At 44.1% G+C, this 20,963-nt stretch overlaps 2 protein-coding genes across 2 annotated transcripts; both read left to right on the top strand.

Moving 5' to 3' along the window:
* The first annotated feature begins 1,028 nt into the window (after nucleotides 1–1,028).
* ndufs3 (NADH:ubiquinone oxidoreductase core subunit S3) lies at nucleotides 1,029–10,554 on the top strand. Its single transcript, XM_079569893.1, has 7 exons — nucleotides 1,029–1,090; nucleotides 3,557–3,619; nucleotides 4,113–4,210; nucleotides 6,493–6,642; nucleotides 6,720–6,845; nucleotides 8,092–8,211; nucleotides 10,314–10,554. The coding sequence occupies exons 1-7, from the start codon at nucleotides 1,039–1,041 to the stop codon at nucleotides 10,467–10,469; spliced, it is 765 nt and encodes a 254-aa protein (XP_079426019.1). The 5' UTR covers nucleotides 1,029–1,038; the 3' UTR covers nucleotides 10,470–10,554.
* Nucleotides 10,555–15,097: 4,543 nt separating this feature from the next.
* On the top strand, nucleotides 15,098–19,850 carry ptpmt1 (protein tyrosine phosphatase mitochondrial 1). Its single transcript, XM_079568593.1, has 4 exons — nucleotides 15,098–15,258; nucleotides 17,687–17,767; nucleotides 17,841–18,032; nucleotides 19,621–19,850. The coding sequence occupies exons 1-4, from the start codon at nucleotides 15,112–15,114 to the stop codon at nucleotides 19,843–19,845; spliced, it is 645 nt and encodes a 214-aa protein (XP_079424719.1). The 5' UTR covers nucleotides 15,098–15,111; the 3' UTR covers nucleotides 19,846–19,850.
* The last annotated feature ends 1,113 nt before the right edge of the window (nucleotides 19,851–20,963 follow it).

The following is a 20,963-nucleotide window of genomic DNA, read 5'->3' as shown; positions in this document are numbered from 1 at the left end:
AAAAAGTCTGGAGTTAAAGGGGCAGGGGCTCAAGCTCCCTCCGCACCCCCTCTGCATGTGCCTGATCATGAACCTGGCTCAGACAATTATTCCTGTGGTTTTTATGGTGAGGTGAGAACTGTGTGCTGTACCTGGGTGTTCACAAGATGGGCCAAAGTGTCCTCCACCTTCTGAGGAGACTGAGGTCCTTCAGAGGAGACTGAGGTCCTTCAGAGGAGACTGAGGTCCTTCTGAGGAGACTGAGGTCCTTCTGAGGAGACTGAGGTCCTTCAGAGTGAGCAGGCCTGAGTCTGTGGTACATCTGCTCTCCTCTACGCTGCCGTGTGCTGGGCCCCGGGCTGCACAGAGCGGGACAAGAACAGGAGGGCCAGCTCCGTCCTGGGCCCCCCTGGACTCTGTGGAGGAGGTGAGGGACAGGAGGGTGTGCACTGTAAACTTTGCACTGCCAATGCCGACATTTTGATATTTTACATTCTGCCTGTTCATTCAGCCTGTTCTAATTTTATTTTATTTTATTTTATTTTATTTTATTTTATTTTATTTTATTTTATTTTATTTTATTTTATTTTATTTTATTTTATTTTATTTTATTTTATTTTATTTTATTTTTATTTATTTTTATTTATTTTTATTTATTTTTTAAATTTTATTTAATTTTACTATTTATTCTTTTTGCCCTGTTTGGCTTTACCTAAATCTAAAAGCTTCTAGTTCCAGTGTGACGCCTCATTTGAAAGCTAAGACTTACAAAACTGTTTTTTTTTTCTGCTTTCTCCATCTAATCTGCGTCACTTTTTGTGCTGTTAGATTTGAGTAAAGCCAAACTGGGTAAAATGTGCTCGGTTCATGTGGGGGTTAAAGCCTTTTTTAATCCACTGTATATCAGATACTCTCCCAGTCTGAGTGTTTCTCGTGAGCTGATGGAACAGGTGATCTGACCGTGAGCTGCAGTGCTGAGCTTCTCCGCCGCGCCGCCAGGGGGCAGTGCCGCGCTCCCCCCGTGTTTAAACCCGGCGCAGAGCAGCACACGGAGCTAAGATGGCGGCCTCACTGCTGCGGACGGTCCGGGGACTCGGGAGGACTTTAAACGGTGAGTTCTGCCCCGCGTGCCCGTGTTTCGCCCCCTTTGCCTCGGCGGCTCCGGCTCCGGTCCGCGGGGCCGTTACCGGAGAGAAGAGGAGCGGACACGGCGGGAAAAACCTCCTCGGAAAGCTGACATGTTGACCTTCGGCTAATGCTAACGGGATGCTAACGTGTCATAATAGCAACAAAAACAAGAAGATAACGAGGATGAAAACGTAACAGAAAAGTTTAGCTCACTTTTGTAGGTCTTAGCTTTCAAATTTCCCTACAGTCGAGACGTTTTTAGATTTGGGTAAAGCCGAACTGGAGAAAATGTGCTCGGTTCAGGCGGGGGTTAAGAGGTTTATATGATGATAAACGTAATGCAGGTTTTCTTTCATGTGAAATTAAAGCCTCTTGTGTAAAAATGGTTTTAAGTTAGTGTTTTTTGTTGTTAACGTATTAGGTGCTAGTTTTAAAGCAGAACTAACTCAGTAACTTGTTTACCTTCAATAAATCCTCATAGTCCCTCTGAGTTTAAGGGATGATTGGGAACAATGATCATACGATTAAAGAATGCCCCCAATGGTGTAATGGTTCAGATTGACCTAAGACATTCAAAAACGCTGACGAAGATGTATTAGACAAACGTCGCCAAAGCAAGGACACAGACACCCTGTCTCCAAATCGAGATAAGATGTACTACCCCGGCCACGCAGGTGTCCGAGCAGGTGTCCCTTAGCTGTAAACAGGGTACAGTGCGTACTTGTCCGTCGCTCATAACACATACGTAATGCAATTACAATAAAGCACATAATAAACGTATAATAATATATAATATACAGTTGGATTTCCAAAATTTCATCGCCCCCTGGTGTCTCTGGCCAGAAAACCACAAAATACACACTAATGGAATCACGAAGAAGAAGCTAACAGGCTAACAGGCAAAGCTAACTGCGGGCTAGCGCCACTTAAACAGTATTTACAGCCAAGTCTGAGTGAAAAAAATGATTTTCATTGTGTAATTAGATGAACAATATCCTTCTGTCCCTTTGTCGTTTCTGTCAGCGTAGTATTTACTCTCACGGACAATTAATGAGTAAATAAAACGTGCTACGACACCTGCAGTGGCGCTTATGGCCTCTAGGGGCACGAGTTGCTTAGCTCTGCTTTAAGTGTGTCCCCTCAAAGTGTTTTGCTTTGTATTATTCATATCTCTGCTCTATTAGACATGGATGTTTGTTGTGGGGCCGGAGAACCCTAATCCTATAGGGACACCTGCCCCCTGCTGGCCAGCCCTCACACATGTCCAACAGAGCGGCGCGGCCTGATGACATCATCACACAGCGCTAATGTTTTTATGTCAGACCAAAGCCTGAGCCTTTAGCTCGTGAAATGCGAAGGAAACAGAAACAATCATCTCAAGAGCGTGAAGTAATAAGAGTTTGTTTGAGCTCCGTTGATCTGCTCCTGAAGAAGAGTTTTAGACTTTTCTACTAAACAAAACCAGGGCCTGAGCAAAGGATGTCGACGCTTCTGAACAGCTGTTCTCCTTTCAGCACAAGGTGAGCTCTTGACAGTAGGGCTGAAACAACTAATCGATTAATCGACAACTAATCGATTATTGAAATAGTTGTCAACTATTTTGGTAATCGATTAATCGTTTTCTCGTAAACACAGACTTAAAAGAGCAAAAATTACATTAACATTTTTTATTTTTGATGGAAACCTGCTTTGTTTTTCAAGTTAGGGTCTGTAGAGTTTTGTACATTGAACATTTCCCAGATATCTGTCTGTGTCTCATCCAATTAATAAAGCAGAACTGGCTCTACAAAAACACTTTACAACACAGTTTGTTTATAATAATAATAATAATACATTTTATTTGTATAGCGCTTTTCAAGACACTCAAAGACGCTTTACAGAAAACAAGATCAACTCCATCAACATGTCCTCAAGAGATGCCACTTTAGCTTTATGTGATTAAAAATAAATGAAAAAATACAATTTTCATAAACCACTCACAGCCAAGCGATTAATCGATTAATCGTAAAAATAATCGGTAGATTAATCGATTACCAAAATAATCGTTAGTTGCAGCCCTACTTGACAGTGGCTTTATCTCAAGAGTTAGGTGTAAAAAACATTAGTAGATGTTATTTACAGTTCTGTCAGGCTGCGCTGGTGTTTCAGCTGATCAGACGCGTCACACAAACCGCTCAGGACCGACGAGCGGGAGGGCATCCTTAATAATCGTCTGTTCTCGATTATGCTATTTTTGTGATCGTCTAGTGTAATAATCAAAATCGTAATCGAATTTCGATTAATTGCCCTGCCCTAATTGTGTGATTCAAAAGTGGCACCTGAATCACACAACAAAGGTTGACGTTGACATTTTGATTTGATCTCTTCGACTCTTCTTTACTGGTTATAATAACAATGAAACACCTGTTGCTGTGATTTGAGATCCTGATGTTCCAGCGTTGTGTTGCAGGTCTAAGGCCGGCCATGTGTGTCGTCCAATCTGCCGTCCGGACACAGAGCTCTGACAACAAACGTGAGTCACATCTTTGCGCCTCTTCATTCTTTTTACACAGTGTTTTCTGCTGGTTGTGCCGGGAGGGAGTTTCCTTTAGGTGAAACAGAAGCTCTATTCCTTTGAAATCAATGGGCAGAAAATATTGAGTCTGAAAAAACGTTTACCTTGTTTTAATATTTGCCAGATATGAAAAGGCAAAGTAAGAGCTTTGGACGTTGAGCTGAAACCTTTTCACTTGTTGGTTTTAAATGTCATTACAGCTTTTATTTTTGTCCCTTTTATACCAACGTTAATTTGCGTTTGAGACTCGCTGAATCATAAATTAGACCTAAAGCTGAGCACGTTTAATCAGGCTGAAGATTTACTGATTAAAGAAGTCACAAAGGGCTGAGACACGGCCACCAGGGGGAGCTGTTTCTTTCGCAGCAAACGATAAACTGGCTCTTATTTTTCCCATTCAAAATACAAAAAGCGCCTCTGCTCCGGTTACTCAGACTGTTTCCCGTTGCAGCCACGGTGCGCCCGGCGGACTCGGTGGTGCACAGCCAGCTGGCGGCGTTCGGAGAGTACGTGGCGGAGATCCTGCCCAAGTACATCCAACAAGTCCAGGTTTGTTCAGAAGAATAATCACGACGTCGAGAGAGAAGCTCATTAGCATTAGCATCTAAAGTGGCTACATTTACACAGGGCTGGGCGATTTGTTTAAAAGAAGAAGAATAAATAAATGTGGTCTTTCCTGGACGAGCAAGTAAACCAAACTGAAAACTGCAGCAACTCATCAGCAAAAACAAACTCCACACTTCTCGCTCTCCTCTTTGTGCCGCATGTATCATCTGCGCTTCCTGTTTGTTTGGGCCGAGAGTTTCCCTGGGATTGACCTGACAGGCGCTGCAGCTGCGCCGTCCATGTTTTTTTCCAGAATGCGACAGGACCGACCAGCTCTCCTCCATTAAAACGCACCACGCGATTATCGTGATTGACCTTTATTAAAGAGGGGGTATTCTGCTTTTTTCAGTCACATAGCACCAGTCTATATCACACTACAATGATGACAAACCTTCTGCTGGTCTGTAAATGCAGTAAACTAGAATAACTGCCTTGTATAAAATGTCTCTCTCAAAATGGCTGTAGTGAATGTCTTGAAATAGGCCTCTGTCTCTTTAAGAACCTCTGAGCCTTTAGACACGCCCCCTCCACACGCTGTCTGTGGCATCAGTGGGGAGGGGGTTCTGCTGAGGAGCAGTGGTTGGTTAATCGGCTGGTGACGAAAGCTCGGAGGCGTCTCCAGGAGGTGGGGGCGTTCCTAGGAGGACTCAGGCAAACCTATCCCTAAAATGGCCGCCATCAGAGTTTTTACAGATTACTCAGAAATACGTGAATGTGCCAAGGCAACACTTCATGCATGTTTTTAATGAGGGAGTGACAGAATAACATGATGGAAAGCTGGAAAAAGTCCATTTTGCATAACACCCCCCCTTTAAAATCACAATTAGATTAAAATTCGATGAATTGCCCAGCCCTACATTTACAAACAGCAGTGACTCTGTGTCCATAATATATATCGTCTGCAAGATAATATCGAAATTGCTGTTTGGAAGATATGAAGATTTACAATATTGAGTTTACCTCCAATGTCAAAAAATGTGGATAAAACATAAACAAAAAAGGGGGAAATTCGAGAAAATACGTTTAATAAAAGTAGGGCTGAAACGACTAATCGATTAATCGACGACTAATCAATTATTGAAATAGTCGACAACTATTTTAGTAATCGATTAATCGTTTTCTGGCTCACACAGACTAAAATGGAGCAAAAATGACATAAAAATGTAGTATTTTTGATGAAAACCTACTTTGATTTTATATTTAGGGGCTGTAGTGTTTTTTACATTGTAAATTTCATTAATAGAGCCTCAAAAAACATTTCCCTCCATCAACACATCCTCAAACAGCGCCACTTAAGCTATAATGTGATAAAAAAAAAGACAAAATAACATTTTCCTGCACCATTCACAGCCAAGCGATTAATCCATTAATCGTAAAAATAATCGATAGATTAATCGATTACAAAATAATCGTTAGTTGCAGCCCTGAAGAAAAGGGGAACAATTTGGGAAAAATGTTTTTTTTTGTTAATGGAGAAAAAATTTAAAAATAAAAAAAAAAGGGTTATTGGGGGAAATTTGGAAGATTGAGGACATTTTTTGGGGGGAGAAAACCCCCCAGAAAAAATTAAGAGAACAAAAAAAACGGGAAAAATTGGGAGGAAAAAGTTAAAAAAAAAAGAAGAAAAAAGAGATAAAGTGGGAAAAAATGTGTAAAGTGTTTTTCTTTCTTCCGTTTCGTCTGTTCAGGAAAATTATCTTTTTGAGCGACAAAGGTGTAAATTAAAATGGAGCAAATTTCTGCATTTTTCTGATATTTGCATAAATATGGAGATATTGACGTTTGTCTAACGCCCTCGTCCGTGATCGTAACCGCTCATTAATTCAGCCTCAGAGGAAACGTGGCTTTTGCAGCTGATGCTCCTGAAGAAGGAAATGATTTAAAGCAACAACATCGGGTTTTATGTCAGAGGAACTCGTCCAACATGGCGGCTCACCTGAGAACGAAATATGGAAAAATAACCAATTTAAATGTCACTGAAGATGGAGAAATGGCGCCATCTTGTGCCAAATCAGCAGTGGAGCAGCTGAACTCTGGATTAGAGACAGAGGTTATAATAAAGTGAGGCTTCTGCTTTCGAGTGTTATAAATGTTCGTCAGTGATTGGAGCGATAACAAGAACCTCTGAAATACTTTAACGAGATATAGATATAGATATAGATATAGGTATAGGTATAGATATATAGATATAGACCTGTAAGCTGAACGTGCCTCCCCCTCTGTAGGTGACGTGTTATGAGGAGCTGGAGCTGATGATCCACCCGGACGGCGTGGTCCCGGTGCTGACCTTCCTCCGGGACCACACCAACGCCCAGTACAGGAACATGATCGACCTGACGGCGGTGGACGTCCCCTCCCGGGCCAACCGCTTCGAGGTGCGCGCCCATACCCGCCCCCATGTTAAACACCGGTGCGGTGCTGGTGAGGAACTGTTCTGCTTCTTCTCTCTCAGATCGTCTACAACCTGCTGTCGCTGAGATTCAACTCCCGCATCCGAGTGAAGACGTACACGGACGAGCTGACCCCCGTGGACTCCGCTGTCCCGGTGCACAAAGCCGCCAACTGGTACGAGCGCGAGGTGAGGTTTACCTGCACAACTCGATACAACAACGCGATACCATTATTATCAGTAACAATCTTCATTTAGAGCATTTCACCAGTGCTTTAGTGGGTCAAAAACACGGCTATTCCTAATGAAAGAACGACGTGAGAAAAATGCAACAACAGCTCAAATCCAAACATAAAGTTGTGGAGACGATGGAGGCGATAGGTCCACACGAACTCATCTGCACTTTAACTCAGACACCGATATCTATGACCCAACACTGTCCAGATCTGACCTCATCAGCTGCTCAGCGAGGGCTGGGCTGTAGACGCCCTTCCACGCTTTAACGTGGCTGAAATGATGATGAAGTCTCTCAGCGAGGAAATATTACGGACAAACCGACAGCACTGAAGTCATCAAGAGTCTCTGCTCTAGAGCGGCTCCAACACCGGTCACTAAGCCGAGGCGTCTGCGCAGACAGTCAGACACCGGTCATTACGCCTCTAAACCCGGTCCCTCGTGAGCAGCGCGTCAGTCTGACTGAACACACGTGTTTAAAGAATATCCTGATCTAAAGTATTTGCTGCTGAGTTCTTAACACACTTTTATTAAAGTAAATGTACTTGTAGTTCGCCGTTTGTGACGAAGCACAAAGAGAAAATCCTTTCATTTCCAGAGTGACGATGCTTCAGCTGCGCTTTGTAAAGTGGGCGTAAACCAAAGCTTTTTTGATAGAAATATTGAACCTTTTTTAATATTTAGGGCCGTCTCAAAAACACTTTGTCTTTTTTTCACTGAATTAGGTCAAATGTTGTATTAAATATATTTTTCTTTATTCTCTACATATTTTCTACACTGTAAATAATTTTTACTCCATTGGCTTTTCAAACAGCCGGTTCAGACTCACGTCTCCACTGCAGCTGTGAAGTAGTTCCCCAACTTATGAGTAAAATACAGAATATATCAGACCTAATTACTTTCTCGTTACATGTAGCTACCCCTGGAACATGTGGGCTGTAACCTCAGGTGTTGCTGACCTACTGTAGCGTTTTGACTTCTGGACGGTGCAATAATAAAAACATCTGCACCATCTGCCAATTTAATAATTGTTCCTAATTCAATGAAAAGGACAAACATGGGCAGAATATGCACTTTTATCACTAATGTTGTTACTGTATAATAATACGAGTCGTTTGTCGTCTCTTATTATACTACTACAGTAGTACTGAAGTAGTATCCGGCCTGAACTATAGTACTTGTACTCGTGTACTTTGTGCAGGTGTGGGACATGTACGGCGTGTTCTTCTCCAACCATCCCGACCTGCGGCGCATCCTGACGGACTACGGCTTCGAGGGTCACCCGTTCAGGAAGGACTTCCCCCTGTCCGGATACGTGGAGGTACCGGCTCACTCTGTCACTCTGTGTAATAACCCTCTGTCTCTGTCACGGCGCCCTCTTGTGTTCCTCTGTGTCACGGCGCCCTCTTGTGTTCCTCTGTGTAATAACCCTCTGTCTCTGTCACGGCGCCCTCTTGTGTTCCTCTGTGTCACGGCGCCCTCTTGTGTTCCTCTGTGTCACGGCGCCCTCTTGTGTTCCTCTGTGTCACGGCGCCCTCCTGTGTTCCTCTGTGTAACTGCGCCCTCTTGTGTTCCTCTTGTGTTCCTCTGTGTCACGGCGCCCTCTTGTGTTCCTCTTGTGTTCCTCTGTGTAATGACCCTGTGTAACGGCGCCCTCTTGTGTTCCTCTGTGTCACGGCGCCCTCTTGTGTTCCTCTGTGTCACGCCGCCCTCTTGTGTTCCTCTGTGTAACGGCGCCCTCTTGTGTTCCTCTTGTGTTCCTCTGTGTAATGACCCTGTGTAACGGCGCCCTCTTGTGTTCCTCTGTGTAATGACCCTGTGTAACGGCGCCCTCTTGTGTTCCTCTGTGTAATGACCCTGTGTAACGGCGCCCTCTTGTGTTCCTCTGTGTAATGACCCTGTGTAACGGCGCCCTCTTGTGTTCCTCTGTGTCACGTCCCTCTGTGTCACGGCGCCCTCTTGTGTTCCTCTGTGTCACGGCGCCCTCTTGTGTTCCTCTGTGTCACGGCGCCCTCTTGTGTTCCTCTGTGTCACGCCGCCCTCTTGTGTTCCTCTGTGTAACGGCGCCCTCTTGTGTTCCTCTTGTGTTCCTCTGTGTAATGACCCTGTGTAACGGCGCCCTCTTGTGTTCCTCTGTGTAATGACCCTGTGTAACGGCGCCCTCTTGTGTTCCTCTGTGTAATGACCCTGTGTAACGGCGCCCTCTTGTGTTCCTCTGTGTAATGACCCTGTGTAACGGCGCCCTCTTGTGTTCCTCTGTGTCACGTCCCTCTGTGTCACGGCGCCCTCTTGTGTTCCTCTGTGTCACGGCGCCCTCTTGTGTTCCTCTGTGTCACGGCGCCCTCTTGTGTTCCTCTGTGTCACGCCGCCCTCTTGTGTTCCTCTGTGTAACGGCGCCCTCTTGTGTTCCTCTTGTGTTCCTCTGTGTAATGACCCTGTGTAACGGCGCCCTCTTGTGTTCCTCTGTGTAATGACCCTGTGTAACGGCGCCCTCTTGTGTTCCTCTGTGTAATGACCCTGTGTAACGGCGCCCTCTTGTGTTCCTCTGTGTAATGACCCTGTGTAACGGCGCCCTCTTGTGTTCCTCTGTGTAATGACCCTGTGTAACGGCGCCCTCTTGTGTTCCTCTGTGTAATGACCCTGTGTAACGGCGCCCTCTTGTGTTCCTCTTGTGTTCCTCTGTGTCACGCCGCCCTCTTGTGTTCCTCTGTGTAACGGCGCCCTCTTGTGTTCCTCTTGTGTTCCTCTGTGTAATGACCCTGTGTAACGGCGCCCTCTTGTGTTCCTCTGTGTAATGACCCTGTGTAACGGCGCCCTCTTGTGTTCCTCTGTGTAATGACCCTGTGTAACGGCGCCCTCTTGTGTTCCTGTGTAATGACCCTGTGTAACGGCGCCCTCTTGTGTTCCTCTGTGTCACGCCGCCCTCTTGTGTTCCTCTGTGTCACGCCGCCCTCTTGTGTTCCTCTGTGTAACGGCGCCCTCTTGTGTTCCTCTTGTGTTCCTCTGTGTAATGACCCTGTGTAACGGCGCCCTCTTGTGTTCCTCTTGTGTTCCTCTGTGTCACGGCGCCCTCTTGTGTTCCTCTTGTGTAACAGCGCCCTCTTGTGTTCCTCCTGTGTTCCTCTGTGTAACGGCGCCCTCTTTGTTCCTCTGTGTAACGGCGCCCTCTTGTGTTCCTCTGTGTAACGGCGCCCTCTTGTGTTCCTCTGTGTAATAATCCTCTGTGTAACGGCGCCCTCTTGTGTTCCTCTTGTGTTCCTCTTGTGTTCCTCTGTGTAACGGCGCCCTCTTGTGTTCCTCCTGTGTTCCTCTGTGTAACGGCGCCCTCTTGTGTTCCTCTGTGTAATAACCCTCTGTGTAACGGCGCCCTCTTGTGTTCCTCTGTGTAATGACCCTGTGTAACGGCGCCCTCTTGTGTTGCAGCTGCGCTACGACGACGAGCAGAAGCGCGTCGTGGCCGAGCCGGTGGAACTGGCTCAGGAGTTCCGGAAGTTCGACCTGAACACGCCCTGGGAGGTTTTCCCCGCCCACCGGGACAAGACCACGCCCGCTCTGCCCAAGGGGGAGGAGCCTAAGTGACACGCCCACACCCTTAATTTAATCTTTTTACCTGTTGTATCTGTACATAAAATAAAAGTGGAATAAAAGTGTTTGGCCGGTCGTAGTTCATGATTGATAACTGATTGAAACTTTCCAGTGGAACGAAGGAGTAAGTTCTCAAAAATACGTGAATGTGCCAAGGCAACACTTCAGGCATGTTTTTAATGAGGGAGTGACAGAATAACATGATGGAAAGCTTGAAAAAGTCAATTTTGCAGAATACCCCCCCTTTAATGTTAAATATAAGTTTCAAATATGAACAAATAAAGATGTGTTCACTTCCTGTAGGACTGGGTACGTCTCCAGCTCGTCTCCATGGTCGACTAAAAACAGCCAAATGTGAGATTTAAGATGTTCTGTGTGGAGCAGGTTTTGTTCTGACGGCAACAGTATAATGTGTAATGTTTATCATTCCTTTATTGACAGTGTTTCCACAGGGGGGGTCGGGTCGCGGGACAATGAAGAGGGGGTTCCAATATATGATTTTGAGACAATAATTCAACATTTCTCACATTGAAATTGATGTATTTTTTAATGAAAACAGCATATTTTCGTTACATTAAGCCAGATATTGAAACACAGTATCCTAACTAACATTAAAACAGTACTAAGTAACTCTTCCCCCTAGAGGCCATAAGCGCAACTGCAGGTGTTGTAGCAAGTTACGATTTTTTAACTTGTTAATTGTCTTGGAGAGTAAATACTACGCTGACAGGAAAGGCGACGGGAGAGACGGTTACTGTGCATCCAATTATACAATGGAAATATTTGTTTTCACTCAAACTTGGCTGTAAATACTGTTTAAAGTGACGTTAGCCCGCAGTTAGCTTTGCCTGTTAGCATGTTAGCTTCTTCTTCATGATTCTATTAGTGTGTATTGGCGACTCCGGACCGGTGGCAGTCAAGTTGCAAACATGGTTTTCTGTCCAGAGACACCAGGGGGCGATGAAAGACCCTCCAATCATCCCATAAACACTTGTACTATCCCCCCAGGGACTATGAAAAGGTAAACACGTTACTTAGTACTGCTTTAAAGTGACAGTCTGTAAGTCTAAATGTTTTACAAATTTTATAAAATGTAAATTTTGATGTAACATAAGAACAAATACAACTAAATTCCTTCCCAGATTTCTGCAGCTAATCAGTCTAGTATCCTCTCGCGTTGACCAATGAGACGAGCTTTTCCTCTGAACCAGCCGGTCAGATCCAATCAGGAGGGGAGGGGGAGGAGCTTGATCTTTTACTTTCAAAATTCTGTTCCTGCTCTCCTTATTTTGCAAACTAAGAGGGGAGGAGTTTACTTTCACATTTCACCCTATGTCTCCTCACTTTGCAAACAGACCATCAAACAGACCATCACTTTAATAATTCTGGTGTTAAATGTTTTGCACCTTCAATTATTATAAATGCTAATTAAGTTTTACCAACATCAAGCACATCGTTTTGAATGTTGTCTCCACGCCTTTACGAGACAGTCACGTGACCTCCGTTAATCTGTGCTGAGGGATAAGACGCCGTTACAGAGATAAAATCACAAAGTCCAAAATCCAGCTTTCACAGAATTCTCTGCATCAACTCCAGTTAACCTCTTAACTCCCACCGGAACATGTTTTCTCCAAATTCTCCATATCTAAAAGCTTCTGCAAAACCGACAAAAAACGAGAAGAAAATGAGGATGTAAACACAGCAAAAAAAACGCTTAAAAGTGACAAAAATCCAGCAAAAAAAAGACAAAAATCCAGCAAAAAATGACAAAAATCCAGCAGAAAAGACAAAAAATCCAGCAAAAAAAAGACAAAAATCCAGGAGAAAAAAGACAAAAAATCCAGCAAAAAAAGTGACAAAAAAAGACAAAAAATCCAGCAAAAAAAGTGACAAAAATCCAGCAAAAAAGTGACAAAAATCCAGCAAAAAAGTGACAAAAATCCAGTAAGAAAAGTGACAAAAATCCAGCAAAAAAGTGATGAAATCCAGCAAAAAAAGACAAAAATCCAGTAAAAAAGTGACAAAAATCCAGCAAAAAAGTGACAAAAATCCAGCAAAAAAGTAAAAAAAAACACAGCTGAAAAAAGACAAAAATTCAGCAAAAAAAGACAAAAATCCAGCAAAAAAAGACAAAAATCCAGCAAAAAAGTGACAAAAATCCAGCAAAAAAAAGACAAAAAATCCAGCAAAAAAGTGACAAAAATCCAGCAAAAAAAGACAAAAATCCAGCAAAAAATTACAAAAATCCAGCAAAAAAGTGACAAAAATCCAGCAAAAAAAGACAAAAATCCAGCAAAAAATTACAAAAATCCAGCAAAAAAGTGACAAAAATCCAGCAAAAAAGTGACAAAAATCCAGCAAAAAAAGACAAAAATCCAGCAAAAAATTACAAAAATCCAGCAAAAAAGTGACAAAAATCCAGCAAAAAAGTGACAAAAATCCAGCAAAAAATTACAAAAATCCAGCAAAAAAAGTGACAAAAATCCAGCAAAAAAAAGACAAAAAATACAGCAAAAAAGTGACAAAAATCCAGCAAAAAAAGACAAAAATCCAGCAAAAAAAAGACAAAAATCCAGCAAAAAAAGACAAAAATCCAGCAAAAAAAATTACAAAAATCCAGCAAAAAAGGTGACAAAAATCCAGCAAAAAAAGTGACAAAAATCCAGCAAAAAAAAGACAAAATCCAGCAAAAAAAAAAGAGACAAAAAATCCAACAAAAAAAATGACAAAAGTATTAAAGTGACACACAATAAGTGACGAAAACACATAAGGGAAACAAAAAGTGATGACAATGGCAAAGAGGAGAGAATGCATTTGGTTTTGGCGGGTGGTAAGAGGTTTACCGTGTTGTGAGTTGTTGTGAGTCCTCCCGTCCAGCTGAGGGCGCGCTGCACGTTTGCGTCTGCAGCTGAGAGAGAAGAAGAAGAGTAAAGATGGCCGCCGTGTGTTGACAGCTGGAGCCGTGGGTCACTCTCTGGTCACTCTGGTCACTCTCCTCACTCTCCTCCTCCAGTGAAGCGGCTGGTCCGGGCTGAGGGAGGCCGACCTGAGCGCACTCTTCCCCGGGAGCTTTCCGCGCACCGGCCCGGTCCTTCTGCCGGAGCGTCCGGAGGAGCTGAGAGCGGAGGGGGCGGAGGTTAAGTACACAAACTCCTGTAATGTTACTTTGAACTGCAAGTACTCAAGTAAAAGGTCCTTCTTGACATAAATACCTCCAGAAGTTCAGTTAGAAAAATTATAAGTTATTCTGTCACGTGGGGGTGTCTGCTGTGACCGAGGAGTCAGTCTGTAGTTCCATAATAAACCCACTGAGCCGACTTAAAGGGATGTTTCTGGATTTCTGACACAGGGCCTCATTTCCTTGTTATCCAGAGTGTTGTTGATTTCTGGAGAATTTTTTTTTGTGGTAATTCATGCAGTTCTTACATTTGAAGAGTTTAGTGATGCTAGGCTAGTGCTAGGCTAGTGCATGTCTATGGTAACTAGTAGCCTGCATTAAAACCAGTCTGACCCACAGTGCACCTGAGGAAAATCACTTATAACACCAGACTAACAGAGGCCGGGTAGAAATATTCCCCATGTTAGGAATTTGTCTCATACTGGTGTAAATGAAAACTCACGTGCAGGAAGTAACAAACTGAACCCGGGCCGAGGGGGACGCTGCGGAGGAGCTGATCCGAGCGTAACTTTGACACAGATTTAGCCACTTTTCAAACCTCCTGTGACGATATTTGGAAACAGAGCAAATGTTGTGTGACCCTCCAGGGTTTTAATAAAGTCTCCATCGCGTCTTCAAAGCACGTCCAGCTGCTCCGTGTGCAGGTCAGTCCCACGCCTCAAAATAACTCCTCCCATCAGCGCGAGCGTCTCGTCTTCTCTCGGGTCAGTCTCATGATCGATCACAAACACAAACGCTCCGTCTAAACTCGCCTTTTACACAAGATAACAACAAATAATCCGGTCCGCAGTAAAAACGAAACAGAAACCTGCAGTGACACTGACGTCAAAGCTCCGCTAACAGCAACGAAACACTTCCTGTTGTCCCGACAAAATAAAAGGCGTCAGTGTTCCAGCCGCTGGGAGAGGGTTTGAAATGTTCATTAATAAATGAACCTAATATTTTAGGTGCAAATGGACACAAATCTCATTTTTCTTTGTTTTCCTGGTCGTCCGTTTTGCTCAAATAGAAATAAAGGCCTGTCTCTAATTGTGGCCTGGTTCCAATGAAGGCCTGGTCCTAGATGCCCTTGAGTAAATAAAGCCCCGGCCTGTATTAGAGCATTTACGGTATATTTGAGCAGCATCAGCTTCCTGGTTGTAGCGACGCCGCGGCGGAGTGATCTGCTCGGTTACCGGATCTACAGTAGTTTGTTTACCTGTGGCCGCTTTACTACACGTGGAATTCACAAAGGAGCTTTCTACAAATCAGACATGGCAACGTTTGGAGGTTTTTAATGCAGGCGACGAGTTACCGTAGACATGTGTTTTTTTTTTACTATAAAACTTTGTAAGGAGATTGTAAAATACATAAATAATCAGTGTTTATCATCTGTGATTTCATTTGTGTCAGTGGATCCTCTGACCTCCAGCCCGGGTCGCCCTCGTTCGCCCTCCTTCCCCCTCGCTCTCCTGGACCATGGCGTGGGTCACGGCCCGCCTGCTCTTCTACCCCACCCTGGCCTACAACCTGCTGATGGAGCGCTGGAGCAGCCGGCGCTGGTTCGACCGCGTGGACCCGAACCTCATCCTGGGAGCGCTGCCCTTCAAGTCCATGACCCGGCAGGCGAGTCCTCGTGTTCGGTGTCCACGTGTAGCAGGACAGGCTGTGACCGAGATGACGCCGTAATCCAAATATGGGCATTTCCTTTGTGGGAGGCGGCTAAAGACGGGAGGAATAGAGCTCCACAGTCCCGCCTCCTCTCTGGTCCGGAAGTAAAACTCCCCTTTGCTTTGAGACCGTATTGATTTGGAATAAAGTCTTTAACTCTCGGGCTGAATCCAGCTCTGTGGTTCTAAAGCGACCGCAGAGTCAGACGCAGGTGAAAAAAGCACGTCTGAGATCCATCTAGTTTAACTGCGAGCCTTCGTCCTAGAACTACATTACCCAGGATGCTCGGGAGTCCCATGATCTACTACGAGGCTTGTGATTGGTGGAGCTTCACGTTCCCACATGTGTTTATTTATTGTAATGTAGACGACATATTATAAACAATGTATTCAAACATAATGCAGGCAGAGAGTGGACGTTTTATCCAGATCTAACTCTGAGAGTAAGAAAAACGTCAAAAAACTGTTCCCAACGATCCAATTAAACAAACCACAGATCATTTTTATTCACATTAGCCAGATTCAGATTGTTTAATAGTGAAATAACATAGAACTTTTGTCTGCAAAGTAACAGAAACTGGCCGTGTTTGCTGAAAACCTGGTTGCCTTGACCAGCGGGCGCGATGTTGCAATGGTTCCTGGGATACGGAGTTTCTATAGTCAGGAAGTGAATGATGTCACAGCCTTGTACCTTTGCCTTTTCTTCAACACGTCGTCTTCTTTTTGGATTGAAATCAAACATTTTATGGTCACGAATTGCTACATCGCTGGTAAGCTTTTGCGGTGACGTTAAACTCTTAATATTTGAATTTTTGGAAAATCGACGGTCGTGTAGACGGGGATTTTTTGCTTCCGGAGCAACAGGACTGCGAGGGGCGGGACTGTGGAGCTCTATTTACACAGGGAGCATGTGCAGACAAAGAGACTAAACTTTATCAACATCTGACCTTTAGAATCAGAATCAAAAAGTTTATTACCCACTTATTATTCAAAAACTAAACAAGATCCACAATCCCTCTGAGCAAATCTTTGAAACTAATTGATCAACTCAATAAAACCATACATTTAGCCTGGATCTGTCCATTTTTCAAACAGGTGAATTTGGAATTTATTTTTGCAGATTTTATTTCCCTCAGTCGTGACAGTAGTAAGTAAGTAAGTGAGTAAGTAATCTTTATTTTTATAGCGCTTTTCACAGACAGAGGTCACAAAGTACTTTACAGTGAACAGCAACTAAAACAAACAGTAAAAGACAGTAAAAAAGATGTATTCAAAGAGGCAGCTGTATTTGCTCTCGAAAGCCTTTTTAAACAGATGAGTCTTAAGTTGCTTTTTAAAAGCACAGAATCGAGGGAACGCACTGACAGAGGAAGTTCATTCCAGAGACGGGGCGCAGACAGGACCTGTCTCCTCGGGTTTTGTAAAGGGTCCGAGGAACCATGAGCGTCCGTGAAGCCTGAAAGTCAGAACCAGAATTAGGCGGGTCAGCTCCTTTTTATTTAGGCAGGTGAACAGGCTGTTGCAATAGTCCAACCGCGGCGACACAAAAGCATGAATAATCGTCTCCAGCTCTTTTTGTGAGACCGACTGTCTCAGTTTGGCGATATTGCGCAAATGAAAGAAACAGTTCTTTAATAATTTTCCCGAATGCTGCGCTAGAGACATGTCTTCATCAAACGCAGTGTTAATTTCGTCGACTTAAATATTTAGTCTTAATTTTAGTCAAAGTGATATTTTTGTGACTAAAATTGGACTAAAACTAAATTAAAAGTTTCTCATGAGACTAAAACTGTGACTAAAATGTCCAGATACTTTAGCCGACTAAAATAAGACTAAATAAAAATGAAAAGGAGAGACTAAAATCATCCAAACTTCTATTGAGCGTCTGAAAGAGCCTCAGATCATGTAAATCCTCTGTTAAAGGATCAGCTCTGAGCTTTGTTCATGTGGAGCAGCTCCATGAAGCAGAGGAACAAGATTAAATATGATTATAATCAATATTATCAATGCAAAGTCGACTAAATTCGTCTTAAATTTAGTCGACTAAATTGACATGCAATTTTAGTTGACTAAAACTAGACTAAAATTAAATAACATTTTAGTCAAAAGACTAAGACTAAAACTAAAATAAAATATGTTGTCAAAATTAACACTGATCAAACGTAACTCCAAGGTTTCTTAAACTGGTCTTGACTGACACACTCAGGTCTCCCAGGTGTTGTTTAATACCTGGGATGACACTGTCGGGGGCAATGAGTGTCTCAGTTTTCTCTGAATTTAACTGGAGACTGTTCTCACTCAGCCACTAAGGTTCATTCAGAGACAAATGTGAACTGTCACAGAACATCATGTCCTTTCGTCTGTTTTCTCTGTTGTTCGTTCAGCTGGTGGAGGAGGAGCGAGTGAGCGCCGTCATCACCATGAACGAGGAGTACGAGACCCGGCTGCTGTGTAACTCCGCTCAGGTCAGAGACTCCGCCCGCTTTCAGCCACAGTGAGTGGGCGTGTTTCACATTTGCCTGCTCTGTCCCGGGGCAGGAGTGGCGCGAGGCCGGCGTGGAGCAGCTGCGCCTCAGCACGGTGGACCTGCTGGGCGTCCCGTCTCTGGAGCACCTCCGGCGGGGCGTGGACTTCGCCGTGAGCCACCGGGACCAGGGCCACACGGTGTACGTGCACTGTAAGGCCGGGCGCTGCCGCAGCGCCACCATGGCCGCCGCCTACCTGATCCGCGTGAGTCTGTCCCACCGGGGTCACTGTTTCTGTATTTCACTGGGGCCTGAGGTTCTTATGCTCAGGTGGGCCTCCAGGATCATTCGGGCTCAAACCACCAGGCTAAGGTGCCGGTTTTAGTCCATTTTTCTTAAAGGAACAGGCCACTGTTTTTACATACTGAGATATGTTCTTACCTAACCTTAGACGTGTTAATATATCCCCGTCTGGTCTTTGTCCGTGCGCTCACACATACGCAGCCTCTCCCACATGTCATATAGCTCCAAAAAAGCTCACGATAGAAGCTACCAAGCTCTTCCACGTGTTCCCTATTTAAATAAAGTTACGTGAAGTGTGTTCATGCGAAGTATATTTACACAGAAATGTAACATGTCGATTTTATAAGCAGATAAAAAGGGGGACTATATTGTGAGGCGTAATGATACGAGGAGCAAAACGTCCGCGCAGTAACTCCTAAAGACTTCCCCCGCTCACTTCCATCAATAACCTTTAGGAGAATAGAACATATTTTAGTATGTAAAAACGGTGGCCTATTCCTTTAAAGGAATAGGCCACCATTGTTCCAGACTGAGATCTGTTCTTACCTGAGCTTAGACGAGTTCATGTGTACCTGTCTGGTCGTCACGCGTGTCCTCAGTCTCGTAAACACAGACGGCGTTAGCATTTAGCCTCTATTGCTCCAAACCAGGTGAAGATAGAAGCTATCAAGCTCTTCCACGTTTTCCCTATTTAAATATGGTTACGTGAAGTGTTACACAATAAAGTATAATTACACAAAATTAAACAATGTGGATTTTCTAACCGGATAAAAAGGGGAACTATATTATAAGGCGTAATAATACCAGGAGTTTGACATCCGTGCAGTGATATCTTCACTTTATTGTGCGGATGTCGAACTACTCCTGGTATATTATTAATTTTGTATTGTGGCTAAATGCTAATGCCGTCTGTGCTGTGTTTACGTGACTGAGGACACGTGTGACGACCAGACAGGTACACATGAACTCGTCTAAGCTCAGGTAAAAACATATCTCAGTCTGCAAAAACGGTGGCTTGTTCCTTTAAAGTGGGGGTATTATGCAAAATGGACTTTTTCAAGCTTTCCATCATGTTATTATGTCATTCCCTCATTAAAAACATGGCTGAAGTGTTGCCTTGGCACATTCACGTATTTCTGAGTAATCTGTAAAAACTCTGATGGCGGCCATTTTAGGGATAGGTTTGCCTGAGTCCTCCTAGGAACGCCCCCACCTCCTGGAGACGCCTCCGAGCTTTCGTCACCAGCCGAGTAACCGACCACTGCTCCTCAGCAGAACCCCCTCCCCACTGATGCCACAGACAGCGTGTGGAGGGGGCGTGTCTAAAGGCTCAGAGGTTCTTAAAGAGACAGAGGCCTATTTCAAGACATTCACTACAGCCATTTTGAGAGAGACATTTTATACAAGGCAGTTATTCTAATTTACTGCATTTACAGACCAACAGAAGGTTTGTCATCATTGTAGTGTGATATAGACTGGTGCTAAAAGCAGAACACCCCCTCTTTAAGTGTTGGATGTGTCTGTTGTTAAAGTCTGTCCTTGTGTCTCAGGTTTACTGTGTGACTCCAGACGAGGCCTGTGAGCGTCTGCAGTCGCTCCGTCCACACGTCATCCTGCGGCCCGCTCAGGTCAGCCTCCTGCAGGACTTCTACACCAGCGTGTGCACGCAGGAGGGGTGTGCACGAGAGGAGAGCGCACGAGGGGAGAGCGCACGAGGGGAGAGCGCACGAGGGGAGAGCGCACGAGGGGAGAGCGCACGAGGGGACAGGACATGAGAGAACAAATCTGTGGAACTTCTCTCTGTGTAAATCCAGTCTGCCGCCTCAGGGTCGAAGCCACTGACGAAGCCTCATTAGGGGAGAAATAAACGCCAAAACAACCCAGTACAGACGACGACCTAAAGCGACTCATGCCTTGAGGAGCCTTGAGTTCCAAACATGACTGTTTTCAACCCAGTTTTCTCTCGACTTGCCTCGTTTTATAACTAATAAAGGACTTTTATATCGCTCAGCCGTCACTTCTTCAGTCGTGTAGATTAAAGGGGATTTTCTGTTTTCTGCAGGTTTTATCTTACTATAAATGAACCTCTTACTCCCGCCTTAACCGAGCACTTTTCTCCAGTTCAGCTTTGCCCAAATCTAAAATCTAACAGCCTTTAGACAGAACAGTAACGCCTCGTTTGAAAGCTAAGATTTACAAAACTGATCGTGTTTTGAGTTCTGTCCAGTGTTAATTGACTAAAATTATATTATATTTTAGTCAAAGTGATATTTTTGTGACTAAAACTAAATTAAAAGGTTTTTATGAGACAAACTGACTGAAATGTCCAGATCTTCACTGATCGTCTGAAAGAGCCTCGAGGAGCTTAAATAAATAAATTATAAATGCAAAGTCAACAAAATGTCTTCAGTTTAGTCGACTAAAATTGAATTACATTTTCATCAAATTAAAATGTCAAAATTAACACTGGTTATGTCATTTTGGGACAAGGCCTCGTGGGAGACCCAGGATACGCTGGTGGGACTATGGCTGTTTCCCAATTGCGAGGATCCTCGGCGTCTCGACCACTTCGGACGTCATTCGCGTCATCACGGCGCCGCCAAGTGGTTCCATTTCACCTGGACCACTCGCCCCCTCGCAGCTCGACTCCTCCGTTTGGCTCATTTACGAAGGATACAGTTGTGGATCCTCCGCTGCCTCGGAAAGCTGAAATTACCCATGATGCACTGCAGCATAGTTTCTTTTTTCTTTTCTCGCAAAACTTTATTAGTTTGAACTCACTTTAAAAAAGTCTTATTCCACATAAACTGTTTCCTGGCCTCTGTTATTCATAAAACAGCCTATGTCTCCCCGAGGCCACACCAGGCCCCGGATAAAGCGGAAGAAAATGGAT

The sequence above is a fragment of the Gobius niger genome, assembly GCF_951799975.1.
Source record: "Gobius niger genome assembly, chromosome: 13".
Taxonomy (NCBI): Eukaryota; Metazoa; Chordata; class Actinopteri; order Gobiiformes; family Gobiidae; genus Gobius; species Gobius niger.
Note: the sequence above shows the minus strand (reverse complement) of the source record. Positions and strands in the feature narration are given on the sequence as shown.

Coding starts and splice junctions, on each gene's coding strand:
- ndufs3 (XM_079569893.1), top strand. CDS start 1,039: ATGGCGGCCTCACTGCTGCGGACGGTCCGGGGACTCGGGAGGACTTTA. Junction 1,091..3,556: donor ACTCGGGAGGACTTTAAACG/GTGAGTTCTGCC, acceptor GTTGTGTTGCAG/GTCTAAGGCCGGCCATGTGT. Junction 6,643..6,719: donor CCCGGGCCAACCGCTTCGAG/GTGCGCGCCCAT, acceptor CTTCTCTCTCAG/ATCGTCTACAACCTGCTGTC.
- ptpmt1 (XM_079568593.1), top strand. CDS start 15,112: ATGGCGTGGGTCACGGCCCGCCTGCTCTTCTACCCCACCCTGGCCTAC. Junction 15,259..17,686: donor TCAAGTCCATGACCCGGCAG/GCGAGTCCTCGT, acceptor TTGTTCGTTCAG/CTGGTGGAGGAGGAGCGAGT. Junction 17,768..17,840: donor TGCTGTGTAACTCCGCTCAG/GTCAGAGACTCC, acceptor GTCCCGGGGCAG/GAGTGGCGCGAGGCCGGCGT.